Consider the following 27,365-nt stretch of genomic DNA (forward strand, 5'->3'; position numbering starts at 1 on the left):
GCTGGTTAGGAGCATAAATCAGAGGCAACAATTAGACCACAGCACAAGCAGCCTCTAACTGTCTTGAGAGAGTTGCAGGGAGGTGTGGTGTGATCTCATCAAGCTGTGTGGCTTGGCTTTTTAAAAGTAACCGCTGTCATTTTGTACACACACACACACACACACAAAATCCTATTATATATATGCTACGATCTCTCACCATGTAGCTGGGACTTGGCCTAAAGCCCTCCCAGCTCCATTTCCTAAATGCTGAGATTTCATGAACATCAGCACACCCAGCAAGCATGCAAACTGGTAACGTGTTGATGGGTGCTTGAGTTAGCTCTGGCAAGTCAGTATTCAGCAGGCAGATCAGAAAGTTAAAAAGGAAAGGGGCCGTTTTGTTTTTCTCTCCGTTCTGAGCTCTGGAAGACGACTACACAAATTACAAATGTGTGATACGCTCGAGCTCTCAAATACCCAGCCTGACTTTCAGCCATATGCTCCAGACAACGGAAGTCAACCCAAGTAACAACTTTATTCTAATCTACAGCACAAGTTTTTACATACATTTTAGTGGTTTTGACAGTGTTGCTTATGAGTAGACCTTCAATGAATCCACGGAGGTTAATATATGTAAAATAAAATATTATACACAGTAAAACAACAGGCAGCTCGCTGTTCAGAATCATGCAGAGAGCGCGATCCGGTGGTGTGATCCTTGGGTGCCCTTTGCCTTCTGAAGAAATCACCAGCAATATCCATTCTTCTGTCATGCCTTGACAACGTCCCAAAATCAGAGCCTGGACATACATGCAAAATCAACTTTCTTTTAAAATTACAGTGGTACAGAATTTCAACTCATAAAGCAGATTATTTACCTGACAGCTCCCTCGAGCAAGCCTGTTTCTAAGCAAACAGGTTATATTCACATCTGATCTAAAAGCAAGGCGACTTCATTTCTCTAACCCCAAGAAAGATGAACAGCAAAGTCACTAATACATCAATCTTAATATAAGACATTGAGAGAAAACTAGAAATAATATATAAATACCACTCCACTGAAATCAGCATAAAACCATGGATCACTGATATGAGTTTCTATGTGTCAATCCAAGTTTTATAAATGGTATGAAAAGAAACAGTATATGGAGAACTGCAGAGGAAAAGGCAGAAATGTGAATTTATATGTCTAGTCCCCCAATTTAAAATGAATACCAAACTGATACAAGAAAGTTCAGTGACTTAACCATGACGACTGAACCGTTGGCCACCAAAGTGACATTACAACAATTCACCATAATTCAGAATGCTCATGAGAAGTGTCTGGCCGACGGGCAACCCAACAATACTATCATAATACGCACAGGATCCCCCTCCGCTGTGGAAAGAGACCCTGGAGAAAACATGGCAAAGGCATGGACCGAAGCGACGTCCTCTGAACAAGGTGATGATGTCCAAATACTTCCTCATCCCTGGTGGACCATACCAGGTCAGGTTTATGAGCCCCACAGCAGTACTAAATTCAGGGTCAGAGATTGGCAGAAAGGTCTGGAAAACTGCAGTTTTGTGGGTTTGTTTTTTAATTGGCAAATTCTCTACACTTAATAAAACCATCAGAAGAGGTACGTTTGTTTGTGGAATGTTGACCGCTTGCTGCAGAAGGACATGAAGGAGGAACGGTGTGGGCGCACGCCAATGAAACAGCTTTTAAAAAATTTACAAAACAACTACAGCCTCTTTTTTTTTTTAAAAAAAACAACCATGTTATGTCAAGATGAAACATGGTAGAAAGTAGTGCGACATTTCCATGATTCTTTAACAGTGACCGGGAAAAGGGGTAGAAACGACTTTGTTTTTCTTAAAAAGGAAGTCGCTTGACTGTACTGACTTTGACAACCTGGCCTGGGAATTTAGAAAAACTCATCTAGGAAAATCTGTAAAACGAAAATACAAAATTCTGGTTTGTAAACATCAGTTGGCCAAGTCTACCCAGCGTCCTTCATGATAGTGGAATGGAATGAAGAATTAATTCACTACCTCATTTGCTGGCTGTGAGGAGGAAAACTCCAGGGCACAGCTTTTATACTTTCACAGTAATTAGAGTCAAAAAAATTAAACCACGTCAGTGCAAGTTGCTTCTTCTTCGTCTTCTTCCCTGTGCAACATTCAGCTCTTACCCCGACCCAAGTGCCTCAAATGAGATAATACTGATGGGACGACCTAGCACAGACTGGTCATAAATGTCGAATAAAGTCTGCAGGACTTCGGTAAAGGTACTTCCAGATGGCATAGTAGTGCACGGCAGCTGCTGTGGCCACAAACAGGTGCCAGATGGCATGGGCAAATGGAATGATGCCATCGCTCTTGAAGAACACAACTCCCAAGCAGTAAATCAAACCCCCGCAGGCGAGCTCTTGAAGACCGTCTGTGTTAGTCTGTCAACAGAGGCAAAGGGAAAGGGTGGATGTTACTTGGATGCGGCAAGGTCAGAGTCACCTTCTTTCCCCACAAAGGGCTCCTGGTTTTCTACGTATTAAGTGTGGTGTGGGCACCACCCTGATGTGGAGACATAAAACAAACCCAACACACCTCATCCCGCTTGGCCCGGAATACCCTTTGGATCCGCAGACATGATCTGACCACTGAACACATTCTAGGCTCCACAGGACAAAGTGGGGATTTTCTCATTTAACTGTGTATCTAAGCAGACTGTAATCACAGCTGGCCATAAAAGTGCCTCCAAAGGCCTGAGTAATCTTTACTTCCCATATTGCCCTTTGAAAGCTTCCTGCCACATGCGGCAGGCCCAAGAAACTAGTTTATAACTCCTATCTCTGCCAGGCTTATCACAGGCCTTTGACCTCTCTAGCACTTCTTTAGATTTTTGCAGCATGTATGAATTTAGGGCACTCAAACTGCCGACATCACACAGCCCAAGGAATTTCCTAATTTGCCCTGTGCTGCCAGGTGTTAAAATCCTGTGTATTTGAAGTCAAAAGCAAGGATTTCTAAGGTTGTCTGGGGAGAGTCAAAGGTCCATCTACAAGAAAACACTGTGACCTGACTTGAATGAATGCAGTGATGAAGGAGACAGTGCCGCAGACGGCCCTGCAGGGGGAGCAGAAAGCCAGGCCAGAGGGTGGGGAGGCTTTGGTAGAGAATGTGGATGCCGTAGGACAGCAAGTCCATAAGTCCCAGTGGCCACATCAGATAAAAGCAAGGGGGAAATTCCAGCTCAGCCACCTGCTAGGAAGGAGCCCATAGGCCTAGGCAGAAGCAACGACCTCAGCCGAGAGGACGCTAAGTGCCAGGTGGGAGGACATCAGGCCAGGTGTGATGATCAGCCCTATTTCCACATTCATATGAACCTCTGGGTTTTGTAGGATTAAAAGATTAGGGAGGACTCAAAATGACCGGTAACAGATTTTCTTTATTCAGAAGAGACTTCAACCAGACTTTAAAAACAATAACAACAACAACAACAAGAAACAAACAAAAAGCCAAAAACCACCAAGCCAATTTATCACAGGCATGTACTATATCATATAGGTTATAGAGCTATCAACACCCATATGACATCCTTGTACATGCATTAGGAGCACTGTTCGAGAAGGATAATGGCTGCCACAGATTCTTTGGGGAGCAAGAACCCCAAGTGGAAGGGCACTCGTGTAATACCTCCTTATTTGGAGGGAAGGAGACTCAGAAAGTAGTAGCCTGACAAAGTCACATGGCTGGCAATCTCCACTCTGTTCCAGGCTTTGGCTTTGGCTTTGTTTTGAAACATTCCAATGCTCTTTGTCCAAATAATCAAGAGACCAAATGAAGTACCCCAGTAAGTTTTTAAACACATTCTGTTAAGAGACACTCCACTGCTCTTTCCTAATAAGCAAGAGACCAAACGAAGTACACCAGTAAGTTTTAAAACACATTCTTTTAAGAGACAGTTCCCCGAAAGACTTTTATCTCATCAGATATTGATAGACCAGAACAGACTTAATTCCAGAGGAAGTCAAGTGTTGTCTTTTTTATTTTTTGGATTTTTCGAGACAGGGTTTCTCTGTAGCTTTTGGTTTCTGTCCTGGAACTAGCTCTTGTAGACCAGGCTGGCCTCGAACTCACAGAGATCCGCCTGTCTCTGCCTCCCGAGTGCTGGGATTAAAGGCGTGTGCCACCATCGCCCGGTGCACACTTGTCAATTCTTTTGCTTGGTAGTTCCTCATTGAACATAACTTACTAATTCTTGACATTTCAGGGATTGCTAGGAATGAGACTAATCTTAACTTCATGAGTCCTTTTGGAGATATGTGTTTCTATTCCTGTTAAGTAAACCACTGAATCACAGGATAAAAAAATCTTAATTTGATTAGAAAGTAAAAATTTAGAAACGAAAATGTTGGAGGTGGGTCCTATCATTTAATACAAAATATGTAGAGGTGGGGCATGGTATTTCACATCCTGGCTACTAGTGTGGATCTCCTATTTTTAATCATACCTGTTCTTTGGAGTATAATGTGATAGTCACAGGGGTTTTAATTTCCATTTTCTTGACCACTAATTATATACATGTCTTTTCAAAGGGCTATGGGTTCTTTTATATATTTTTTTCTTTCTGTTAAAATCTTTTACCCATCTTTAAATGACTTTGGGATTGACTTGGAGGTTCAGAGACTGAGCATATATTTAACAGATGGCTGCTTTCAGGATACATGTCCTTTATTACGGACACAGCAAGCACTTCCTGCCAAACTGTGACTGCCTGTCCATTTTCTTTACTGAGTCCTTAGAGAAGCAAAGACTTTAATTTTGAAAAACTCCCCAACATGCTTTTCTTCTATCATGGTCTTTATTTCTGTAGCTCACAAAATCTGTGCCTATCCTAAAACTGATGACAAGATGTTCCAGGTCCCTGAAGTTTCTGTTTTCAAGAAACTTTAGACTTAGCTACTTTATAGCTAAGCCTATACTTCAAATTAAGTTTGTGCAGGACATGAAACCGACACTCAAAATGTTCTAAGCCTTTTCCTAAAAACATATCCCTTCTTCAATCGAGTCATGTTCATATATAAATGTCACTGCTTCCTAAATAAACAGAAAAGGTCTACACTCATTTCTTCTGGACATACCCAGGGTACAGTCCTAGAAGCCAGTGGTCGTGTGTGCTGACCATAGACAACTGTCGGCCCCAGATGTGGCATAGCCCTCTATGGGCTCCAATCTTCTTCAGTTGCCCTGGGTCCTCACAGAACAACTTGTCTAGACCATTGGTCAGAGCCTCGTTGTACTTTCCATCCTTTCGTCAGTTCAGGGACCTGTCTGGGTCTTCTAAGGGCCTGGCTTCTGCACATGGTGATCACATGTTCCACCCCATCCTCCCTGAGCTCTGCAGTCCTCTTGGTGAGGTCAGGGTCGTCTTTCTCCATCACTACACAAACCCATCTCCTTCCCACACCCTTAAGGGCTGTGGTGGCTATCTTCCCAGCATCCCAGTGATGTTAAGTGTTGAATACTCACAAAATATCAAAATTTTTCAGGGATCACTAGAGACAATGGCAGTAGCACAAGCAGGTGTGAGGCCTCCTTGTGACCGTGTAGCCACTCACTGAGCTACACTCATTCTTCATGTCTAGGACTTTTCTGTAAATACCAGCTTCTATACAGTGATGGTCATCTACAAAGTCCAGTTCCCGTTCTTTTCCACTGGCATGCTATCCGATCCCAGATATTCTGCATGCGCGTCTGTTCTTCCTTCATTCTCTCATCACCCTAGCCAGATTTCCAGGACTACCCTGTTGTAGGACTAGGTACAGAATCAGTTAAGACATATGTGGATGTCTGCATGCATCACAGATGCACACACAGACTGTAAGGCACTGGCTTGTGTCACTACGGAGCAGCAAGGCTGAATTCTGCAGGGGTGCACTGACTACGGTCCAGGAAATGCTGCTGCTGCAGTTGGCATCCAAAGGCAGCACAGGACCCTTCCTAGCAAAACCTTCTCTCCTAAGTCCCTCAGGGGACTGCTTGAGGCCCCACATTACAGGGAAATGTACTCTGTGACAACTGAATTGGATGCTAACATTACTGACGAAGTACCTTCACAACCATTAGGCTGGTAACTGACAAACATCTAGGTACCTTGGGCTGGTCAAGATGACTCACACCGTTAGCCTGCACACTCACAGAGAAAGCTGAAGCACCACAGTCCTTCCCAACACCGCTTGGGTTGCAGCCCACAAGTTGTCAGGTTGCATTTTGATTCTTCGTCTAGTCAGAGACCCATGAGTTTATATAGGAGTGTGCTGTTTCATCTTCAGACATTTGCATGTTCTCTATCTCTTCTTTTTGTGGGGCAGTTGCAATTCTTTAGCATCCAAGATTATTTCATAGCCTAGTATGCTGTCTATTTTGATCAAAAGAATTTATATACTGACCTATTAGAATGTGGGATCTTGTTGGAGGAGGCAGGTTGCTGGGGGGATGCCTCTGAAGTGGTTAGCCTGTCCCAGGCTTCTCCTAAGCCAGTTTTCTGTCTGTCATGAGGTGAGCCATCCTGCTCCTCCACACTGTGCCTTGCAATGCACAGCCCACAAGCAAGAGCCAAGGGATGGTTGACGAAAGGCTCTGAAATTAAGAGGCAGAAGAAATACTCCTGCTGGTTTTTTTTTTTGTGGCTTTTTGTTTTGTTTTGTTTTTATTTTTGAGCTTTCTGTCACAATGATAAAAAGCACCTAAGACAAGGGGGCAGAGGAACTCCGGCCCTGAGGTGACTCTGGTCACCTGAAAGCGGAAGATGTTTGAGGTCCAGTGTGGTTTCACCACTTGGGATGGTAGGAACTCCAGTGTTCCTGAAACGGGAGCTTCTGGGATCACCATTTTGTTTACTGCTTTCAAATGGTTACTCTTAGTAAGGGCTTACAGAATCTTGCCCTGCACAAATCCAGCATGATGCTTGGCCCAGCATACTCGTCTGTAGATTTCTAAAGGTTTCTCTCGACAGCAATCTCTTCCCTAGGTCCCTGCCCATGAACTGTCTCCCAGCGGACGTGTGGGCAGACTACTGCTCTCTGGGCTCTCCTGGAGTCTACAGGAAGACACTGGGGGAGGTGGCAGAACACAGAGCTCAGTTTTTGGCTTCTCTTACCGCAAGCATCACAGTCCCGCACTATCTGTGCTCGATGCGGAAAACCCAGATGCTTTAATTCTTTATCTAGCTCTCTGTCTCTCTGTGGCCGAGGGATTAAATCTGAGATCCACCGTGTAGAGCGCTCACTCTTACATAACCCTTTTGATCCGGACTCTGCTTCCCCAGACAATTATCAGTTCTCCAAAGACAGTGCCACTCACTCTGAGACCTGCTGTATGCTCTAACAGTAACACCTGCTTCATCTAACCACTTCCCGGTTCCTACCCGTCTTTCGAATCAGCTTACCTATCACTTATTTTAGTACTTCGATCTCATGTTCCCATAGCAACCCGAGTTGTCCTCCTTCATCTCCCCCCCTCCCCATCAAGGACGTTATAAAATTTTATTAGTCTCCTACCCAACAGAAACTGTATCTGCGTGTTGGACCCTACATTCTGTGGCAGCAAGTGTGTGAATTACCCTGCTTCATTTTCATAAACATTAGTCACGGGCTATTATACCACCTGTGAAAAGGCTGATTAAAGATTTGGGCTAGTAAAAATACCGGACAAACCTGCTTTTATGACAGCCGGAGGGAATTGACTTGAAATTCTGTTCTAATAATTAGTAACCAATCCACATAGACTTTGCCTATATGGCTCTGGATGTCCTGAATTGCCCTCTAACGATAAAACAGCCATGACCCATTTTCTCATTTCGGTCACATACTTCCCTTTTCTCTGCATTCTCTGGTGCTTTTACCAAATAAACTATATATACCTATGTATACACACATAACACACATATACATCGATCTGTATGTATTTATATATGTATATATGATGGGGTCAGGCACATCATCAAGCTCACATCTCAAGGCAATATAATTTTTGACATTTTCACAAGCATCTTTCTGGAATATTCAAAACCAGGTTTCAGCTCTGAGAGGCATTTTTCTGAGGAGGGAGGGCACTAGGTAGTGGGATTATGTTCTCACACTGTAAGGAAAAACTCAGTAATAAAATCTCAAGCACAATTCTGACTCAGGGCAACTGAGGAAAAAGAAAAGAGTTCAAACTGAGCAAGCTGGACTTCTTTAATTAGCACGGTGGCTAATGCCCTGTGTTGAACACAAGGCACCAGAGAACATAAGCAACGAGCCAGTAGCGCTAGATCAGATTGCAATGTATATTTCTGAGTCCAAGTGAGAGATGAGCATAGATTTCTAAGCAGTATTCAACTGGAAAGAGAATTTAAGATACGTTGTATGCAAGAGTCCACTAAAGATAACATAATACTTTAAGTTTCCAAAGGTTATCTTCAAGCAGAGTTAAAAGCAAAATAACAAACAAGAAAAGACTACTTTCCTTTTTCAGAAAGAGATAATATTATTTAAAAGCAAGTGCAAAAAAAAAAAAAAAGAACTAAAGGAACTGAAAACTATCCAATAGGATGCAGAAGCAAATTGTGCGTGTTTATTTTTAAATCTTTCTTTTCTTTCTTTTTTTTGGGGGGGGGGGAGAAAAACTTTCTAATCTCAAACTTGTCATTTTTCTTTCTCGGCTGGGTAGGGACCACAGTTGTGGGCCACCATAATCCTAATTCTTCAGATTTTTATGAGTCAGTAATTCAGGTTTAATCTCTAATAACCTCTTCCAGAGATTCAGGCTCTGACAGCTACATTATTTAACCAGAAACAGCCACTTCTTTATAGTCAAATGGTTTGACTAGACTCTTCCCTGGAAAAAGAGTGATGACCTAGTGTGTGTGTTGTGGGGGACTAGATCCATCATCCAAAACAAATACATAACAAACCTAACATACACAGCTTTGCCAGCCAACCCTTGTGTGGTACCCAGTGTTAGTCGGTGGCACACTGCATCATCTATGTGGGTTTCTCTCTCAATCTATAGTTAAAAGACACATCATAGTTCCAAAAGGCAAAACTGCCTACCTAGCATTACATCAGAGTATCAGGAATTTAGAAGGAAGGAACTAAAATTATAAAGCTGTGTCTCACCATTGATGTCACCACCAAGGCCGGAGAAAATCCCATTGTGAGATAGAAGAAAAGCTCAACCACTTTATACCTGCAGGAACACAGGAGGAGTTAGACGCACATCCCAGGAATGCTTAGATCATGCACATGCCAGCTTCTCCTTTCTTCATTTTGAAAGAGGAAAGAGAAGCTTTTAAACCACTCAAAGGAAATTCAGTTCCCAGTAGGAGACCGCCAAGCCTCTCCCTAACATACCAAACTGGGTAATGATGAGGTAACATTTCTTCTAGGATGAAAAAGGCAGAAATTGACACAGGCTGCTTAGAACGGGTTTGCCATTAAAGCTAGTTGTAATCTAGTCCAGTACGCTATTTTTCCCTTTCCCAGCATGGGTTGGTCCACCACCACTTCCACCAGAGTTATAAAGGACCTTAAAATGGTGAGAACAGGTAGGAACAGCCTTCTGCAGGGGTGGAGTTGCAACCAGAGGAAAGGATGTGTTTCCTGCTTCTCTTCATTTCGTACATGCATTTCCAGTCTCATTCCACTGGGATGCAGGACATCTGAGATCTCTAATCCCAGCGGAGGATGAATGGGCTCCAAGAGCTTGTTTTGCCAGAAAGGTCTGCCTTTACCTGCTATGCTGTCTAGAGGGTATCACCTGGGAGTGTCAACCCAAGAACCAAATGTTGCCTTGGAGTGATACACATTACACAATACATTTAGCATTCGTTACATTCAAAGGGCACTTGGAGTCAGGTGTCTGTGATAGGCTCAGCATCAATATGTCTATTTGGTATTCTCTTTGTTTAGATACGATTCAGGTGGCTATGTCTGTAAACTACATGGGCGTAGCTTCTGACAGTCCCGAGAGACACAATCTCACGGCAAATGGGAAATTTCCATAGGCCTCTGTTTATGTCGCTCACACTTCTGACTACAGCTATGTATGAGTGTGTGGTGTCGGGGAGATGTGTCCAGTGTCGGCTTCTTTTCTCAAACATTCTCCAGATTTCTATCTAGGGAAGTTTTGTGCTGTGACACAATCGGTTATCCTTGGTCTCCATGGAAACTGGAGGGTTATTTTTTATGTAAGATGTCTATGAAACGGACAGGGCTAGCTGGCCTCTGGATGAGAAATGAGGTCCCAGTGGCTCTAAAAGGACTGGTCTTTCAACCTCATCATGACATACACACGCCATTTATGCCTTCCCACCCCTACTTGCCCAGCAACAGCGAATACCAAATGGAGGTAAAGATTTACTAAAAGCAATATATTTTCTCTTTATGTATTTCTACTATTGTGAGGTACAAGCACGAAGGAAACCGCACTGTAACACAGGAATAATTTAGGCAGTTAACTGTTAAACGATCAAATGGAAGAGACTTTTCTCTTACTTTTCATGGTAGAGAAATACATAAATGGTTCCTCCAGCTGCCATGAGCCAGATAAACCAACGCATATGGGATGCCAGGGGTCCAAGTTCACGGAGGTTTAACCTACAAATGTAAACGACAACAAAGGGGTCAATGACAGGAATTCAGAGCCCAGGCTCTCCTAGTCACAGCAAACTGAAAACAAGGGCAGCAGGCCTCCAGCACAGCAGGGAGGCGTTGGGGAAGGTTGGTGAAATTAATCATCCAAAGGTAAGATCGTTGGTCAAATTCTAGTATTAGGGATTAGACATGATTTTAAAATAGTACCAGCTAAAAACAGACACGCCAGCATGCCGCTGAGTCTGACTCTCCCTAGCAGGGCACACTGAAGGAAAGGCCGCTGGCTGATTTATTTCTGACCAAGCATCTGGAATGCTTACAAAGCTCACTGAGAACCCAGAATACAATCCTGAACCAGGATCACATGTCCACAGTAGACACCTAATACATGTCTCTTTTAGTAATCTTTCTGCCAAGACAGAATATGAGAACTCCTGCAGCCTGTGGTATGGGCGTCTCTTATCACAGTTCAACATACCACAACCTCATGTGCCCTGGCATATGAAGAATAAATATGAAAAAAAGTTCAGTTTGGCTCTAACTATAAAATTAAGATTCCCAAATGGAAAATTAACCACGGACATTTCTAAAACTGCACGGGAACAAATTTCCTACTCTACGTGTGTTTGCTCCGTTCACATTTAATTTTATATATATATATTTATTTTAAATTGCTTCACAAAAGCTTTAAAGCATGCCTGCTCTTACATGAATCAGACCTATAATTTAGTGAGAGGTGCTAAGAAGGCCTTATGCTTTTTTCATTCTAACAGATAATTACATTTCTTTTGAGTGACTGCACCTGCATGAGCCGGATTCTGGAGGCCTGCAGTTTCTATTGACAACAGCAAAGGACGGCTCAACAGGACCTTGCTGAGTGTTTAAAACTGGGCTAGGTCTTAATAAAGGACAACTAAATTTTCTTTAATTTCAGCTTTTAAAGCAACAAGAGGCTGCATTTGGTCTGGATCTGAAGGGCACGAAGATCAAGGGAACGGCACTGGAGACTAGTTTAAGGCGTTAACTAGTTTGGTTAGTTACTAAGCCAAGGGTACTAAGTGGGCAGAAACAAACAGTATACATTACAAAAGGAAGCTTGCTTTTCCTCGTACGTATTTACAGCATTTCCATTTGCCAAATTTCCTCTTCAAATATTCTGAAAAGCAGTAGAGATAGATGGGAAGAAGATGGAGGGGAACGGGGAGTCTGCTAGCTACACCCAAATCTACAGCACCTCCTTCGAAATGATTTCATGCCAGATAGCCCTTCCAAGCACTGAGTACTGTAACCAAGGAACTCAAATTGGAGGGGGGGGGGGGGGGGGGAGGCGCAAGTGTGTATGCAGTGTAGGAGGGGCGGAGTGCATGCAGGAGGGCTGCGGGGCGGGATGGGGAGAAAGAGAGGAAAGGAGTAAGGGCTTCTAATCATCAAGAGGCTTTTCCAGAGCCCGCGGAGTCTGTCTCACCATGGAGTGTAGGAAGCAGCAATGAAGAAATAGATGACCATCCGATCACACATGTGGAAACAATGCTCCACTGTCCTGTTGGGGGAAAGTCAACAAAGCAAGCAAATTTGTCAAGATGCTCAGACAGGAAGTACGGGCTATCACTCTACAAGGTCAAAAGCCCCACGCTTGTTTCATTTTCTCAGGGCACTCATAGCTCGCCCTTCAAAGCTGTGGCTCTTCTTTTTAATGACAGGAAGTCACAGTAAAAGCTTTATATTTTTAGGTTGTACATGTAACAGGCATGAGACGGTGGAGCCCCACGATAGTCAGGTGACGTGAGTCTTTTCGGATGTTTTCCTTTTCTTTTGGAAGACAAAATTCCGTGAGGGTAGAATTTCTGCCAGAGCCACTGTCTGGTTCCTATCACAGAACAGGGCTCAGTCCTAGTGCCCAGCTAATGTGCCCTGAGCTGTGGTCAAATCCTTTTTCTGACCTTAATTTTTGACAATTCCCTATACCCACACAACACATTCAGTCCTACTCATTTCTCCACCATCTCTTACTATCCCCAGCTCCCCTCCCTTCCTTCCGCTAGGTTCCCCCTCCCATTTTCAAGTCTTTTGTTTTGCTGAGTTCAGATTCTTGTTTTTTTACACATCTCTAATTTTAAACATGCCAGGGTAGACAGTACATGGTATTAAGGGAAAATCAGTAATTTAGGGCCAGCAATAACAAACATAAATATGGTGTTTTTGCTGTGAAAGGGTAGCCACTGCACTTGTAAATTGGTCCAGAGTCAAAGCCAAGAAGCGTATATACAAAGATCCAACTCACTGAGGTTGACTCACGAAATGTCAAAAAGACCCAGTATTTTGTTGAGGTCATTTAAAATTATAAATGCGGGGCCTGGAGAGATGGTTTAGCAGTTAAGAGCATGTACTGTTCTTCCGTGGGATCTGCTCTTCTGAAGGACCTGCATTTGGTTCCCAGCACTCACATCAGGCAACTCACCCCCACCTATAACTCTAGCTTTAGGGAATCTAATGTCCTCTTCTGGACTCCATCAGCACACACATATGGCATACATTCACACATGGGCACATACATACATATAAATAATCTTTTAAAATATGCATGAATGAATAAATGAAAATATAAGCACAGAGGATGGTCTTTACTGTTTAGTTTTCAGACAAGGTCTTGCATAGCCCAGGCTGGCCTGGAACTTGTTATGTAGCTGAGGCTGGGCTTGAACTCCTGAACCTCTTGCCTACTCTTGTCACAGTTCTGGGATTGCAGACACGTGCTATAATGTCCAGGCCCACGACATTATTTTGAGTCTATTTTTGGTTTCTAGGATGTAAACGCTACCATTTTGTGGGGCCTCAGCACACAGGGCAGCCTCACTATATACACTGCTGGGCAAAGTGGATTGACAAGGAGGTGTAAATGAATAAATAAAAGACAGCTTGGTGAAAATGCATGGAGCAGGAGCTGCAATCACTCCCTGATAATTCTGAGGCAGGTCTAATGAAGCAAACATCCAAACTTCACCACCTCTACAAACCTGGGAATAAAGGTAGTCATAAACTCATGGATGCAAGAGTCTATTTTGAAAGAGCTGGGAAAACAGGAGAGGGGAAGACAAGGAAGAATTTACTTTCTTGTTTTGAATTTCTGAGATGATTTTGATGCCTAGCAAGGCTTGAGGACTTTCTAATTCTGCTTTCTAGACATTGCTAGGGCAGACGGTCAAACCTAGAACTTTCCTCCTGCTCTGCCAGCAGCTAGGCCTTGTGATACAGGCCTGTGATCCCAGCTACTGGAAGGCTGAAGCGGGATGATATTGAGGTCAAGGTCTGCCTGGATACACAGTGAGTTCAAGACAATCCTGAGCATCCAAGTGCAACTTGTTCCCCAAGTAAAACGCAAGAAGAGGGCTTGGGATGTGGCTCAGTGGCAAAACACTTGCCTAGCACACATGAAATCCTAGAGTCAGTACCCAGTACTACAAAAACAAAAAGCTCCACTGGCCACCATTCTGATTCACACCATGTCACAAGAAGGGGACCGATCTGAGCAGAGAGAACACAAAATGTGGTAAATGTAGGCTATGTTCTCAGTGCTGTACCCAGCACAAACTCAGAAGTTGGGACTGTCCTTCACTCTCCTAATTTGACTTTGTTGGGCATTTTGCAGTGACTGAATGCTGAGGAAAAGAAAATCTACATGTGGTTTGTGATTCTAGCAATGCCTTTCAAGGTACAAGGGAATCTTGTTTCTATTCTACCTTCTCCTCTAGCCTCTGCCAGGGAGGCCCCGAATATGAAGTAGGCATCTACAACTCTTTATTGATTCAGAAATAGACATCAGAGCCAAGTGAGCTGAGGCAACCGCAGCATCAGGCGTGCCAAGAAGATAATGAAGTGCTCGGCTTCCAGACGGGCCTCTGTGCCCCGTGACTCTGTGTCCCGGGAAGCCAGCACAGGTACTGTTGTGACTCTCCTGTGAGTATGGCCCAGAGTGCCCTTGGGATTTAATGCTGTGGTTTTATTGTAATCCTAGGAATGGAACTGCCACTTTACAGAAAGGGGTAGCAGAGAGCAGGCTTCGTGCAGAATTGTAAAGGCCACGGTGACAAAAGACAGTGCAGGCTGAAAGCTTGCCTCCACAAGCCTGCCTCCCAAGCCTGCCTCCCAAGCCTGCCGCCCAAGCCTGCCGCCCAAGCCTGCCTCCCCACTAGCAATGGTTCTTTCTTGCTGCTGTTCTTGTTTGCTTTTTTTTGTCGAGACAGAGTCTCACGCTGTAGCTCACTAGTTATACCCGGGACCCACTGTAATCCTAGGTAGCCTCGAACGCATGGCATTCCTCAGTCTCAGTCTCTGAAGCACTGGAATTGTAAACATGAGGGCCATCACACCAGGGGATACTGTTCTCCTTTTTCTTTTTCTGGACACTATGAAACCAAAGGTCTTTTCTTACATTTCTGGTTCAAAGCACAGTGTCATTTCTACAGCTCAAGCTGGCCCCAAGCTTGTGATCTTACCACTTCTTCTTCATGGCTAGGACCACAGGCATGTGCCACCATGCTCAGCTCAAGTGTCAGGCTCCTCTGAATCACCTGCCACCTGCTCCACGTTTTCCGTTCTTCTGCAAATGGTTTCCCTCTTTGGGGTCTGACCAACTCAAGTATTGAAGGTTGTATCTGGTAAGCAGCCATTTTCACATAAATAATGCTCTGTTCTTCGTTCTAATATGCACAGATCTAAACACATCAGCAGTCTTACTGGCAGGCCAAGGACTATGGTACTGTTTGGAAAGTAACCCACAGTTTATCTTCACTGTGAGGGATTTCCTAGTCACCCCGTCCTTTCTCTATTTGCTGAATTATTTTCCCAGGTATCACCTCATTCCCTGTATTGCGTCATAACAGCCTTCTGAGGCAGCACAATAAGCTTCAGTTTCGTAAGGAAGAAACTGGGGCTCTTTCCGTGAGGTGGAATTACTTACTCAAGGTTAAACACAGGAGGACTGGAGTGCAAAGTTCAACGTCTTTCCTTGCGGGCCACAGCTATGGCTCTTACGGCTCTCCCAGTATTTCTAGTGTGTGTGTGAGAGAACTGGAAATAAGCTCTCGGGTTCAGCTGCAAGCCCTCGAAAGCCAGCTAGGATGCCGCTTCCTTAGATTCAAACAAGGCAGTGGGGTCTTTAAAACTTTGCCCAACCCAAAGAGAATGTCTTGAACTAAGGGACCTCTCAAAGCCCGTAGGATAGGAAAAAGCCCACTCTTCACCCTCCTGACTAAAGTGTAGCAGCCTGGGAATTGAGACCACGCTTAGCCAACTGCGTCCATACGCACAGGACATGCCACGCCCCGGGTACCTTAAGTGGCTCTTTTTCCACGACACTATGTGAAACACCGTGGAAACGATGAAGAGGGCACAGAGGCCCATCCCGTAAATCCATGCCGTTATCTTTTCCCAGCAGTCATCAGACAGCCGGTGGAGGAGGGCGCTGCCCACAATGGCTGGAACAATGAGGAGCTGGAAGGAAGGGAAAGAGAAGTGAGTACCATGGCGTCTACTTCCGCTTAAAAAACACAGAGGTTTGCCAGTTTTAAGAAAGCAAATTTTAAGCAAACATTCGTCTCCCTTGGATAATCAGAACGAGAGGCGGATGGAGTTCGTAGCTGTACTGGAAGCAGATGTTCCTGCTTCAGGGCACTGGGCCAGCCAATGGGTGCAGAAACGAGCAAAGACACAACACTGCCCAGCTGTTGCAAAATGGCTGTTCTTTACCCTAATTTCATTAATAAGAGTCTGTTCCATTCTCCTCTCTAATCTCAACGGAACAGGTACTAAAAATATCCAAACATCAAGTACATTCTAGAATCCCCAGAGAGGTCTGATTTCCAAGCATTCCATCCTGCCTGCGATCCCACTGTTTAAGTAAAGGATACACAAGTAGTGAATTAAGCCCATATTATATTGTATAAAAGACACCCCCCCCCCAAATCAGCTGTGGAATTAGTATGTCCTGATCTTTACTTTGAACTTGCTCATCTATTTGGGAGTGCTTGCAGAACAAAGAGGTTTGGGGGCTTTCATCATTTTACATAGTACATGTTGAATAATCTATTTCTGAAGCCCAAAGTTTGAGGAAACCAGAATCTAAAAATTCTGATTGCAGCTCCCTCCCTCCTCCTCCCTCTTCCTTCTTTTCCAACCACTAAGTAGGTAAGGATGACTCTGAGTTCTCCATGCTCTCCTCCTAAGTGATGGGATTACAGGACCATGCCACTATGGTCAGCTTCTGTGTTATATTTTACACCATAGACCCAAATCTCAACATCAGATGCCAGTTTCCACTACTCCAGTACAAGACAAGAGCAGGGAGAATAATAATGATTTTTCATATAGAAAAAAACTTACTTGTCTGGGGAAAATTACCATTAGAGATGATGTCCCTTTTACTGTTTTCGTATGAAAGCATCCATCCTCTCTGTTTCTATTTGCTGTGGTATTGGTGTGTTTTGATACGGGCTGTCACAATCCTTACTAGCCTTCAAATTGCTAGCATGCATCACCACATCCGATAATACCTTCTCTTTACAGAAACAGCGGCGGCAAATACTTTCTGTCTTTAGGAATATCACGGGTCTATAATACTCCCAAATATGCATATATTTAACAAGATCACTGTTCTAAAATATTAGCATGGAGCTTTTATAAGTTTTTACTAAACTGCCATTTAAGTACCGTTTCATGTGGAGAAGAGGAAAGGAGAATTCAGCCCATCCTACACACATGTTATTTCTAAAGGTAGGCTGTGTATTTGAATATCCAAACCACCACACTGGCCCAACCCCAACCGTAATGTAAGCATCGTCTAAATACTCATCACTGAAGGAGCAAGTTCATCCATCACCTTCCCTTCTTCGTGCATTCCCTCCCAGGGTCTCACAGAATGAAACTTCCAAAGAGAATAATAAAGCCAAAGGTAAAGGAAACGGAATGACAGAAGAAAATGCCACGGCCAGTGTGAGGGTGAGAAGATTCAGCCTTCAGGTCTCAGAGAATCACTTGGTAAGATAAACAAACAAAGAACCAAACAGCAACAACAAAAAACCCCCCCCTTTCCGACAAACCATGACACGCCCTTGCCAAATCGGCCAAGTAGCAGTCTTTTCTTCAAGGTGTCCCAGCACCCAATAAGCAAGCTTCCTCATTGTCCCCTCAGCAGGGTACCTTCTCCTATCTTTTGAAGATGTACTGAGGCCCGTGAGTCCAGGAAAATATGGGCTACAGGGTAGAGTGTCCAGAGCGCTCTCCATGCTCACAACACTCAGATTCTGGTGACATAACCCAGCACTGACACTCAGGTACTTAAGGTCAAAGGGATGAGCAGCTCCAATCGCTAGTGCTAAAGTTACCAGAGAGGTCTTTTGTCCCGCCAGAGCCCCGTGTGAACGACGGCGATAAGAAAGGTGTACTCACTGCGTGTGTGTAGCAGTTAGCAGCATGTTCGTAGCAGGTTGGTTTATAGCGGCCATTGGCTGGGGCCCGATGGTTCATGAAACTATGGAAACAGAGAAGCCATAACATGAGAAACACTCCACCCTGGCTGTGCAGGAAGCCTGCAGTGGTCATTCAGCCCCTTCTAAGTGAAAAGGTTGCTGTTATCAACAAGAAAACCAAAGCCATTAAGGAGGTGTCAATTTGGCCCGCCGCAACACTGAATCTAAAGCAAACATCTAGTTTATTTGATGAAAAATAGTCCTTGAGTTTGCTCAACAGACAAACCTCGTGCCAAGCAAAAGCAAACAGAAACCGTATCAAACTCATTGTGCCTCCCAACCCCCAAATCAAAGGCGTGGGGCATAACCAAGTTTTAAACCTTAAAGTAAGGATTTCTGCTCCCCCTCCCCTGCCTTTTAGTTATTGTCACTAAACAAAAGGGTACACACTGCATTTGAAAGGTTTCTGCTTTCTCACTCAGGACACGACACCTTACGCTTTCTGTATGCAGATCTGCACAGCCTGCATCCTACATTAGAGGGCCTGCCAGACTAGTTTTCCTGTATTGTATTACCTGTTCTGGCACCAGGCAGCTTATTTGATACCCAGCTGTGTCCAGGCCACCTAAACAACGGGGCACATTTTTACCTCCATGCTCCTGGAGCGAAAAGAGTTCGCTTCAAACACCACACACATTGTTAGTCCTTGATGCCGTGGCTCTAAAATACATACACACTTGCGCACACACATACACACACAGGGAGAGAGAGCTGAATGAAAGAGCAAAGCAACAGGTAGAGAAACAAACGGTTTTATAAAAGCCTTGACAGCTTTGAAATCCCAGAGCTCCACCTGTCAACAAGCAAAGCACCAAAACAAAACAAAAACAAAACAACAACAACAAAAAAAAAACAAGGCAAAGCAAAAGCCTTTTTTTTTTAAATCCAGACAGTCTGGAGGTCGTTTTGTTTGTTTGCCAGTACTCAATCTCACCCATCTTTAAACCATTTTAAAAAAAAAAAAAAAAAAAAAAAGACAAACTAAGATTTCCCCCCTGATTAGAAAGAACCTGGTAGCCGGGCGGTGGTGGCGCATGCCTTTAATCCCAGCACTCGGGAGGCAGAGGCAGGCGGATCTCTGTGAGTTCGAGACCAGCCTGGTCTACAAGAGCTAGTTCCAGGACAGGCTCCAAAACCACAGAGAAACCCTGTCTCGAAAAACCAAAAAAAAAAAAAAAAAAAAAAAGAACCTGGTATCCTCAGATCAAATAATGAAAGACACTACAGGAAGTCCCCGAAAAGTCCATCCCCAGTACAGGGTGGGCATGTGTGAAGACATTTCACTTGGACTAGATGCCTAGCTAGACCCTAATTGAACTTTCTGAGTGTATTCACTACCATGGAAGGACAAAGGACCCACCGAGCAGCTTCAGAATTGATCCAGGCATGTCCTAGCCTACTCTCCTTTCCCCTGGTAATCCCCTAAATTCTATCACTCATTTCCTATGGGATGAGAGCACCGCTGTGCAGCTCTTATTAGTAACAGGAATTACACCCTGGGGAAGAATGTTTCCGTACTGCCCCAAGAATCTGAGGATCCACCACATCCGCGCCCTGAGAGGTAACAACTGAGCTCCGAGGCGCACACCCTACTAGGAATTCCAAAGGGTGGAAGAGCAGGCTTCGCAGATGGTTGAGGTCGGCTGAAATGGAAAGTGCTCCATGTAGGGTGAAGTAGGAGCTGTCTACCCACCACCAGGCTGCAGACGAAAATAGCAACTTCTATCTCAAGCAGCCCAAGTCTAAAAATAGTCAGATCGTTACACAGCATGGGGAATAGACTTTCACATCTTCTGCAAGGAAAGGAGCAGTGTGGCCACGTCTGCTGGTCTCTGCCCGGCAGAAAGAATCCGGGTTAAAAATAATGTGGGAGGGAGGGGAGATGGCTTAGTGGGTAAAGTATCTGCTAGGCAAGCGTGGAGACAAGTTCAATCCCCAGTATGGATATTACCAAAAAAAAAAAAAAAAAAAAAACTAGGCATAGGTCCATGCACCTGTAATCCTAATGCTATAGACATGGGGACAAGTAAAGCCCACTACTGGTCACTTAGCCTAGATCACTTAGTAAGCTCCAATTCAGTGAGCTACTCGGACTCAGAAGTCATTGGAGTGGCTGAAGAAGACACCTGTTGCTAGCCTCTGGCCACACGTGCATGTGTACGATACACACGTGCACATGAACACACACACACACACACCTGTGCATACATGTGCAGAGGAAGAAGAAAGGGAAACAAGAGAAAGGAGAAGAGGAGGAGGGGAGAAGCTCTCTCTATAGAGAGATTCCTCTCTTGTGACAGACATACCCTGTCCTGGTGGAGGGGTGAGCTTTTTACTGGAAACAAGGGTAAAAAGCTGCTATCCTGAGACCATATTACTGTGGGGTTCCATGAGAAAGATGTGCACCATTGTTCTGCTGGGAAATAATAATACAATTGTTTTCAATTTCCCTTGATGTGCCAGAGTGCAATCAAGCCTCCTCCCCCTCCTTCCGTTTCTGAAGAAACCATTCCTGAGGCCGAAATGGGAAAGCAGATGCAAAATGCAAATAAACTCCCACACTCTGAGCCTCCTCTCTCCAACTGCCAAAAGAAGGAGAAAGGTTTAAGGATGAAAGGAAAAGGCCCCCATTTGTGGAAATCTTCTCTACCTAATGAGAAAGCAACCTAATAGCTACTCAGTGCCCTGGGCAGAGAAGCCAGCATGCAGGGGTGCCCAATCTGTCACTGTGACATGATAGTGTCATCTACCGATGCACTAGGCTTCATTCACAGCTGTCCTGAAAGGTATGTGGGCCACGGATTGGGTGGACACACCTGCAGGGGCTCTGATTTAGTTTGAGTGTGGCAATCACATTTAACAAGGCGAATAATGAAGCAGGCCTTAGTCACTTTCTGTTTCAATATCCCTTTTGCCTCTTGCTTTTAGGTTATTCTTATGTCTTCTTTGCCCTACAGCAGAATTCCAAAGCAGTGGAGGGAGAGAAGAGCTCAGCACCAACCTTTAAACATCAGCACACTGAGTCCAGACCAAAGCACCAGGCTCTGCAGGTCTGCAGCTCGTCCAGCAGAATTCACAGGCAAAAGACCAGAACCCCACGGGTTGAGTCTCCTGTGGTCCCCACTCCCCACGTCCAAATACTGTCAACAGCACTTTCAAAGTATATTTCCAATCAGCTCGCCACTGCAATTCCACAGTGCCCAACAAAAACAAAACCAGCACGCAACATCTCCTACCTGTGATACTGAAGCTTCATAATTGGCCTTGTTGCCTGTCCCAAGACAGACTCTTTCTCATATGGTAGCCACAACTCTCTATTAAAAACAGATTGTAGTGTGTGCCTCTACTTAAAACTGTCTTTTAGCTTCCCAAAATGCTTAAGGTAACACTTTGATGCATCCCTGACCCATAGGTCTCCGTAGCTACTCCCCTTGCTCAAGGTGCCACCTTCTTGTCTATCTGGCCTCCAGCTAATACCAGCTTTCTGTGTCTTTGACCCAGGAAGGTCTTATCTGCTTGAGGATATTGGCTTTTTATTTCTCCTTAGAATATTCGACTTGCTTCTCTTCCTCCAAGCTAACTCATGTCACCTGCTAAGAGATTTTCCAGACATCAGCAAGCATCACTTTGGTCTTTCCCACCCAAGAGAAGTCCTTACCATAACCAGTAAGAATTTGGTTCCTGCCGGGCGATGGTGGCACACGCCTTTAATCCCAGCACTCGGGAGGCAGAGGCAGGCGGATCTCTGTGAGTTCGAGACCAGCCTGGTCTACAGAGCGAGTTCCAGGACAGGCTCCAAAGCCACAGAGAAACCCTGTCTCGAAAAATCAAAAAAAAAAAAAAAAAAGAATTTGGTTCCTAAATGTTTGTTATGTTTTAATTCCGTCTCTTCACACTGTAGCACAAATCTATGGAGGTGGTCTTCACTATGTTATTTCCAGTTTCAAGCACAATGCTCATCTTTTGCTGAAGCTTAATTAATAAATGTCGAATGGATGGATAAAAATACAGACCTCCCAGCTACAGAGATAACCCATAGTCAATCTGATTTTATTGGAGACAGCACAGGTTCCACACAGAAGGGCAACAGGCAGTCACGGAGCCAAAAGGAACCCTGAATCTTATGAACAGAAAACCCAAAAGCCAAGACAACGGGAGCGCCTCAAGGCCTCTTCAACACCGTTGGATGCTGCAGCTTTAATCCACCCTGTGCACAGCACCCTTCTGCCATGCCAGCTTCCTTTTAGGACTGAGCATGGCATTTGTCAGATGATCCTCTAGGCAATTACTAAAGGGGGATGGGAGAGAGAAGACCACCCCATTTTGTGGTTCGACGCTCTAAAAACCATTCCAAAAGGGCGTCAGACATGCTTTAGATTTTGAAGGAGATGCTTTTCCAAGCACTCAATTTAAAACCTAATCAGCAGGGCAGTCACAGCTGGGGCTGAGGAAGAAGGGTCCTTTTCTAGCGGAGAGACAGGATGGGTAAGTGAACCGTGGCTGCAAAGACAGGAAACCCAACTCCTCTGAGAGTTCAATTACTACCTGCGCCACTCCGGGCAAGGACTTTGTTACTTTCTAAACTTATCTGCTTTTCTATTGCTTGTAAGTTGAAAACAACTATGCAAGTATCCAGCCAGCTGCTGGCACAAACAGGTAGTAATTGAATGGTAACAGTTACTATCATGTCAGAGCTGTTAGAGAAGTGTGTGTGAGTGTGTGAGAGAGTGTGTATATGCATGTGCTTAGGTGTCTTGAGAGACTAGACTAAAAGGGATAGAGCAAGGTACAAGATAATAAGCTGCATCCCAGAGGAAGTATTTCACATTGTAGGGTTTTTGTTGTTGTTGTTGTTTTTTTTTTAAGGAGCCACCAGTTTTACTCTTCCCTTCCAGTCTTCCTCCATATAAAAATGGCAGAAGTCTGGAAGAGGATCCAAAGCCCCAGGAACCAGAGTTTCCACTCTGAGCGGATCTGCAAGGTGTTCTTTTATTGAGGCAGAGCATAAACTATGGTCTAATGAACTGTTCCTCAGCTGAGTCCCAACGCAGCTACCAGGGAAAAGGGCACAGCTCAAAGACAATGGGTCATCTCACAACTCTCCCCCCGCCCCCGCCGTAGAGCCTCTCTGTAATTTGCCTGCATGTCACTATGTGTAAATAGCACACCAAGATGTTTTAATGAACAGAAACATATGTGGGGTGCTACTCTGGACATTTTAATGTGTGGATCATAATAAGCAGGGCTGTTCGAACATTACTTTGTATTTGGAGGCTTATTTTCAAGTCAAATTGATGCTCACAAACAGCTTTCCAATCTAGCCTATAATAGAAAAACAGGTAATGAAGGGATTACATCAATCAAAATCAAAGGAGTCCTAGGGATCATCAAGAAAGACACAAGTAGTATTTGTGGAGAGCAATAACATGCAACCACTCAAAAATTACATTCCATGATACTCCAAAAGATAATCGCCGTGTTTTCTAATTTTTCAATGGGTAAAAAACTGCAAAATAGGATGAGAGCAAATCCTGCCCATCAAAGAGATTGCTCAGTCAGCTGAAGTGGCTTTTATTTTTCCATCCTAGAGCTGTTTGAGTGTTGGTTTAACAAACAGAAAGAGACACTTTCCTTCTTTTTACAGAAGTATTCAAAGGGACAGGAAAGAAATACAAACTCTTCATCAAAAAGGGAAGGGGTAATTTTTCAGAATATAGCCACTGTTCTCTGAAAGCAGGAAGCCCACAGACATGTAGAGAACACCAGATCAAACCAACAACATATACAGGGCAAGAGGCTCACACATGTTCCAGTCTGTCTGAAATCCACGAGGTTCTAAAAGAGAAAGAAGACCAAGGCCCTTTGGCCTTTGACATGGATAGTAGTAGTTCCCCTCCAAGAACAGTGGCAGGCGCCAGGCAATAAGCAATATTCGGAAGGCAATCCAAATCTTCAAGTTGAGCCTCTCTACTGATGTCAAAGACCACACTGATCCTTTTTATGTATCGGCTCCTTTACACTTTGGGACCGGGGAGGAATGAAATAAGCATTATTAATGGCTGAAAAGACCGGAGAGGAAAACTAAATTGTGGGTTTGCATTTTGAAATTAAAAAACAAACAAAACAAACTAAAACAAACAAACAAAAATCCAGACTACGCGAAACTCAATAGCCTGCCTGGAAGATTTCACGCATTTCTGCTTTTGGATTCCCTGGCACCTCACAGTAAGTTAGCCTGTTAGTGGTGAAGGACTGGGAATGGGTATGGCTGCCAGGTTCAGACAAAGGGATGGAGAGTTACCAGACACCCGACGGCTGAACTTTCACCCACTTAAAAGAAACAGAAAAGCCCAGAGCTTTCTTTGGGAACAAAAGGCCAGAGCCTTCATCATTCATTCCGGGTAGGTACCCCAAGAGAAGGGCCTCCGCGCCCCTCCAGTTCGGGCGTCCCCACCACCTCTCCACTGTAGAGCAGCCGACCGGCCTTCCGGTGGCGTCTCCTCGGTTCTTCCTCCCCATTTCCTAAAAACAGACGTCTCAAAGGCAAGTCTCCACCTGAATGCTAACCTGCCCCTGACAAAAATCCCCAAATACTAACCCACTGGGGCTCTTAGCCTGAGAACCTCTAGATTCGACACCATCGGGCTAAGCTGGACGCTGGGAAGCGTGCCTCAGTTTCCCAGTCTCTAGGGCCAGTCACAGACAAAAACACCTTAAACGCTCAGACAAGACCCCCTACCGCGCTGTAAGACAAATACCGCCACAGGGTGCTGGAGCAGCCCCAGGAGACACGGGTTTGTTCAAGGATGTTTGCATAAGGCCCTGAGTGGACTCGAGGGGCTATGAGGTTGGGGTGAGGCGCTTGGAGCAAGCAGAAACTGTGTCTGGATGGGGATCGCAAGGGCCAAAGCTGGGTGTGCAAGCCGATGGACGAGGTAAGGCAGACGCGGAGTCCCGGGGCACAGATCCCGAGCGGCTTGGAGGAAGGGGATCGCAGGACTGGGGGTCCCCCCGGGCGGGGAGTCGGTCCGGGTGGAGGCTCGGGATTCCCCGGGATGGAGCACGCGCCCTGCAGCGCTCTCACCGCTGGAATCGATTCCTGAACCGCATTGATCCTCCGCTCCTCCGCGGGGGCCGGGAGCTCCGTCTCGTCTGCACCGGCGGCGGGGCGCGCGGGCCTCATGGGTTTGAGCCGCTCCCGAGGCCGCCGGCGTGCCAGGCGGGAGCCGCGCAGCCAGGCAGGGCCGGAGTGGGCCACGCCGGGGGTCAGCACAGGGCGGGAGCCAGAGCAGGCGGCTGGGGGCGGGAGGGAGGCCGCTTAAACGGCCCGGGAGCCTCCCGCCTCCCGCCTCCCCGGCTCCTCCGCCCCCGGCTGCCCGCGCCCCGCCCCGGAGCCCGGCTCCGCCCCCACCGGCTCCGCCCGCTGCGTGCGCCCGCGGCCGCCTGAGCGTCACCGCGCCCAGTGGCCAATCAAAACACCGAGCGGCGAGCGGCTCCGCTGCCATTCATTACCCCTGAAGCTCGAAAGGTGGGGCGGAACCTCAGGGAGGAGGGGCGTGGTTAGCGGAAAGGGGAGGAGCGCTTGGAGGGCGGTGCTCTGCATTAAAGCTTGGAGCAGTGTGAGCTGAAACCAAGAGGAAGAAACCTTGTGTAGGAGATGGCCCCATGATCTCAAAAGCAGCTGTGCAGGAAGTGGCAGCAAGCAAGGACCCCTCTCTGCCTTCTAATCTTGGCTCCGCGCCGTTTATTCATCCTTCATTCAGTTCCACGTCCTTCCTTTCATTTATTTCTTCACCACTTATGCTACTGGGTGACAAATTGTTAACATGTCTAGCCTGTGAAGAAGAGGTTGAAGTCGCCAAGAAAGGTGGATTCTCCTGGAGAGATCTAATATCATCCATTTTGTTTTCTATTTTTTTTTAACCTAAGAAATTCCAAAAGAAATCGGGACCCTTTGCTAACCACTTTTAAAACTAAGGGGGCTTGCCAGAAGAGCAGTTTATAAGGACAGATGAGGTGAGACGTAGTGAACATAGTCAGAGGAATACCGGAAATAGGAAAGTGGTTGACTTTTGCAGAGCCGGTCATGATCACTCCAGGAATCCCACCCACACCCATCCTCCACTGCTCAGAACACCTTCTTGGGAGTCTTAGGGCCAGGTTCAGGAGAGTGTTTACTCTGCTTGCAATGAACGAAACATCCCAACCCTGGGGATTGTTCCACCCACTATTCTAGTTTCTTTAAGGACCTAGAGGAACTTTCCACGACAATTGCATTGATCTTGGCAGGAATCGACCTCGTGTTACTCATTTCACAGGTAAGGAAGCCAAGGCTTTGAAAGGTGGCGTTATTCACAATAGCTAAGTGATTGAGTCAGCCTAGGTGCCCATCAAAGGATGCAGAAAAAATTGCGGTGTTTGGAAAATTAGTCACCCATAAAGGAAAAAACACGAAGATGTGAGAGTAATCTGTGCTATGTCAGGCCTTTGATCTCCAGGGTTGAGCCTACCGATTGAGCCGGCTAGGCGGATGTCTAGTTCCAGGTGCTTCCATTCCAAAAGCTGAACATGCCGCTGGAAAAGACAACCACCCCCAATCGAGGAGTACTGGATCCTTCTTCAGTCAAGGGTCTGAGTAACTACATCTCTCTGGAAGAACTTCCAAACAGGCTGCCAAGAGGAACAAGGTCGCGTCCTCAGCAGGGAAATGAACATCACATGAAGTGAAAGAAAGTAGACCTAGAAAAATACTGAATGTTTTCTATCCTATGTTGAATACAGAGAAAGGAAAAGAAGTTCTCAATGTATAAGGGGATCAGGGACGTAACAACTGGGGTCTCACAAGTCTGTTCAAAGTATACTATCGGCATGTTTTTAGTTCCATGTCTGTGGCTGTGCTAGAATATTCCAACAAAAAAGCAACTGTGGAGAGAGGAGTTTATTTGCCTTACAATTCCAAGGCAGCATTATGGGGGAGTCCAGACAAGAGCCTCAAACAGCTGGTCATGTCACATCTACAGTCAAGAGGACGGCAAAATGAAAATGTATTCATGTTCACTTGGTGGTTCGCTGTGCTGAACTTACTTTCTCTTCTCATGTAGTTCAGGGGCCCCTGCCAAGGGAATGGAGCTGCCCAAAGTGGGCTGGGGCTTCCCACGTGAGTTATTTTTGTTAAGACACTCCTCCATAAGCCCATCCAATGTAATCAGTTTCTTATGAAGAGTCTCTTCCCAGGTGA

General features: G+C 45.3%; 1 protein-coding gene across 1 annotated transcript; it reads right to left on the minus strand.

Moving 5' to 3' along the window:
- Positions 1-498: 498 nt before the first annotated feature.
- Positions 499-25,538, minus strand: Mmd (monocyte to macrophage differentiation associated). Its single transcript, XM_041665181.1, has 7 exons — positions 25,212-25,538; positions 18,048-18,129; positions 15,934-16,094; positions 12,070-12,144; positions 10,506-10,607; positions 9,129-9,198; positions 499-2,417 (listed from the first exon to the last, which is right to left on the minus strand). The coding sequence occupies exons 1-7, from the start codon at positions 25,235-25,237 to the stop codon at positions 2,217-2,219; spliced, it is 717 nt and encodes a 238-aa protein (XP_041521115.1). The 5' UTR covers positions 25,238-25,538; the 3' UTR covers positions 499-2,216.
- Positions 25,539-27,365: the final 1,827 nt, after the last annotated feature.

This window comes from Microtus oregoni, unplaced genomic scaffold (genome assembly GCF_018167655.1).
Source record: "Microtus oregoni isolate MIOR12 unplaced genomic scaffold, Mior012 000015F_ref0000493, whole genome shotgun sequence".
In the NCBI taxonomy this organism is placed as follows: domain Eukaryota; kingdom Metazoa; phylum Chordata; class Mammalia; order Rodentia; family Cricetidae; genus Microtus; species Microtus oregoni.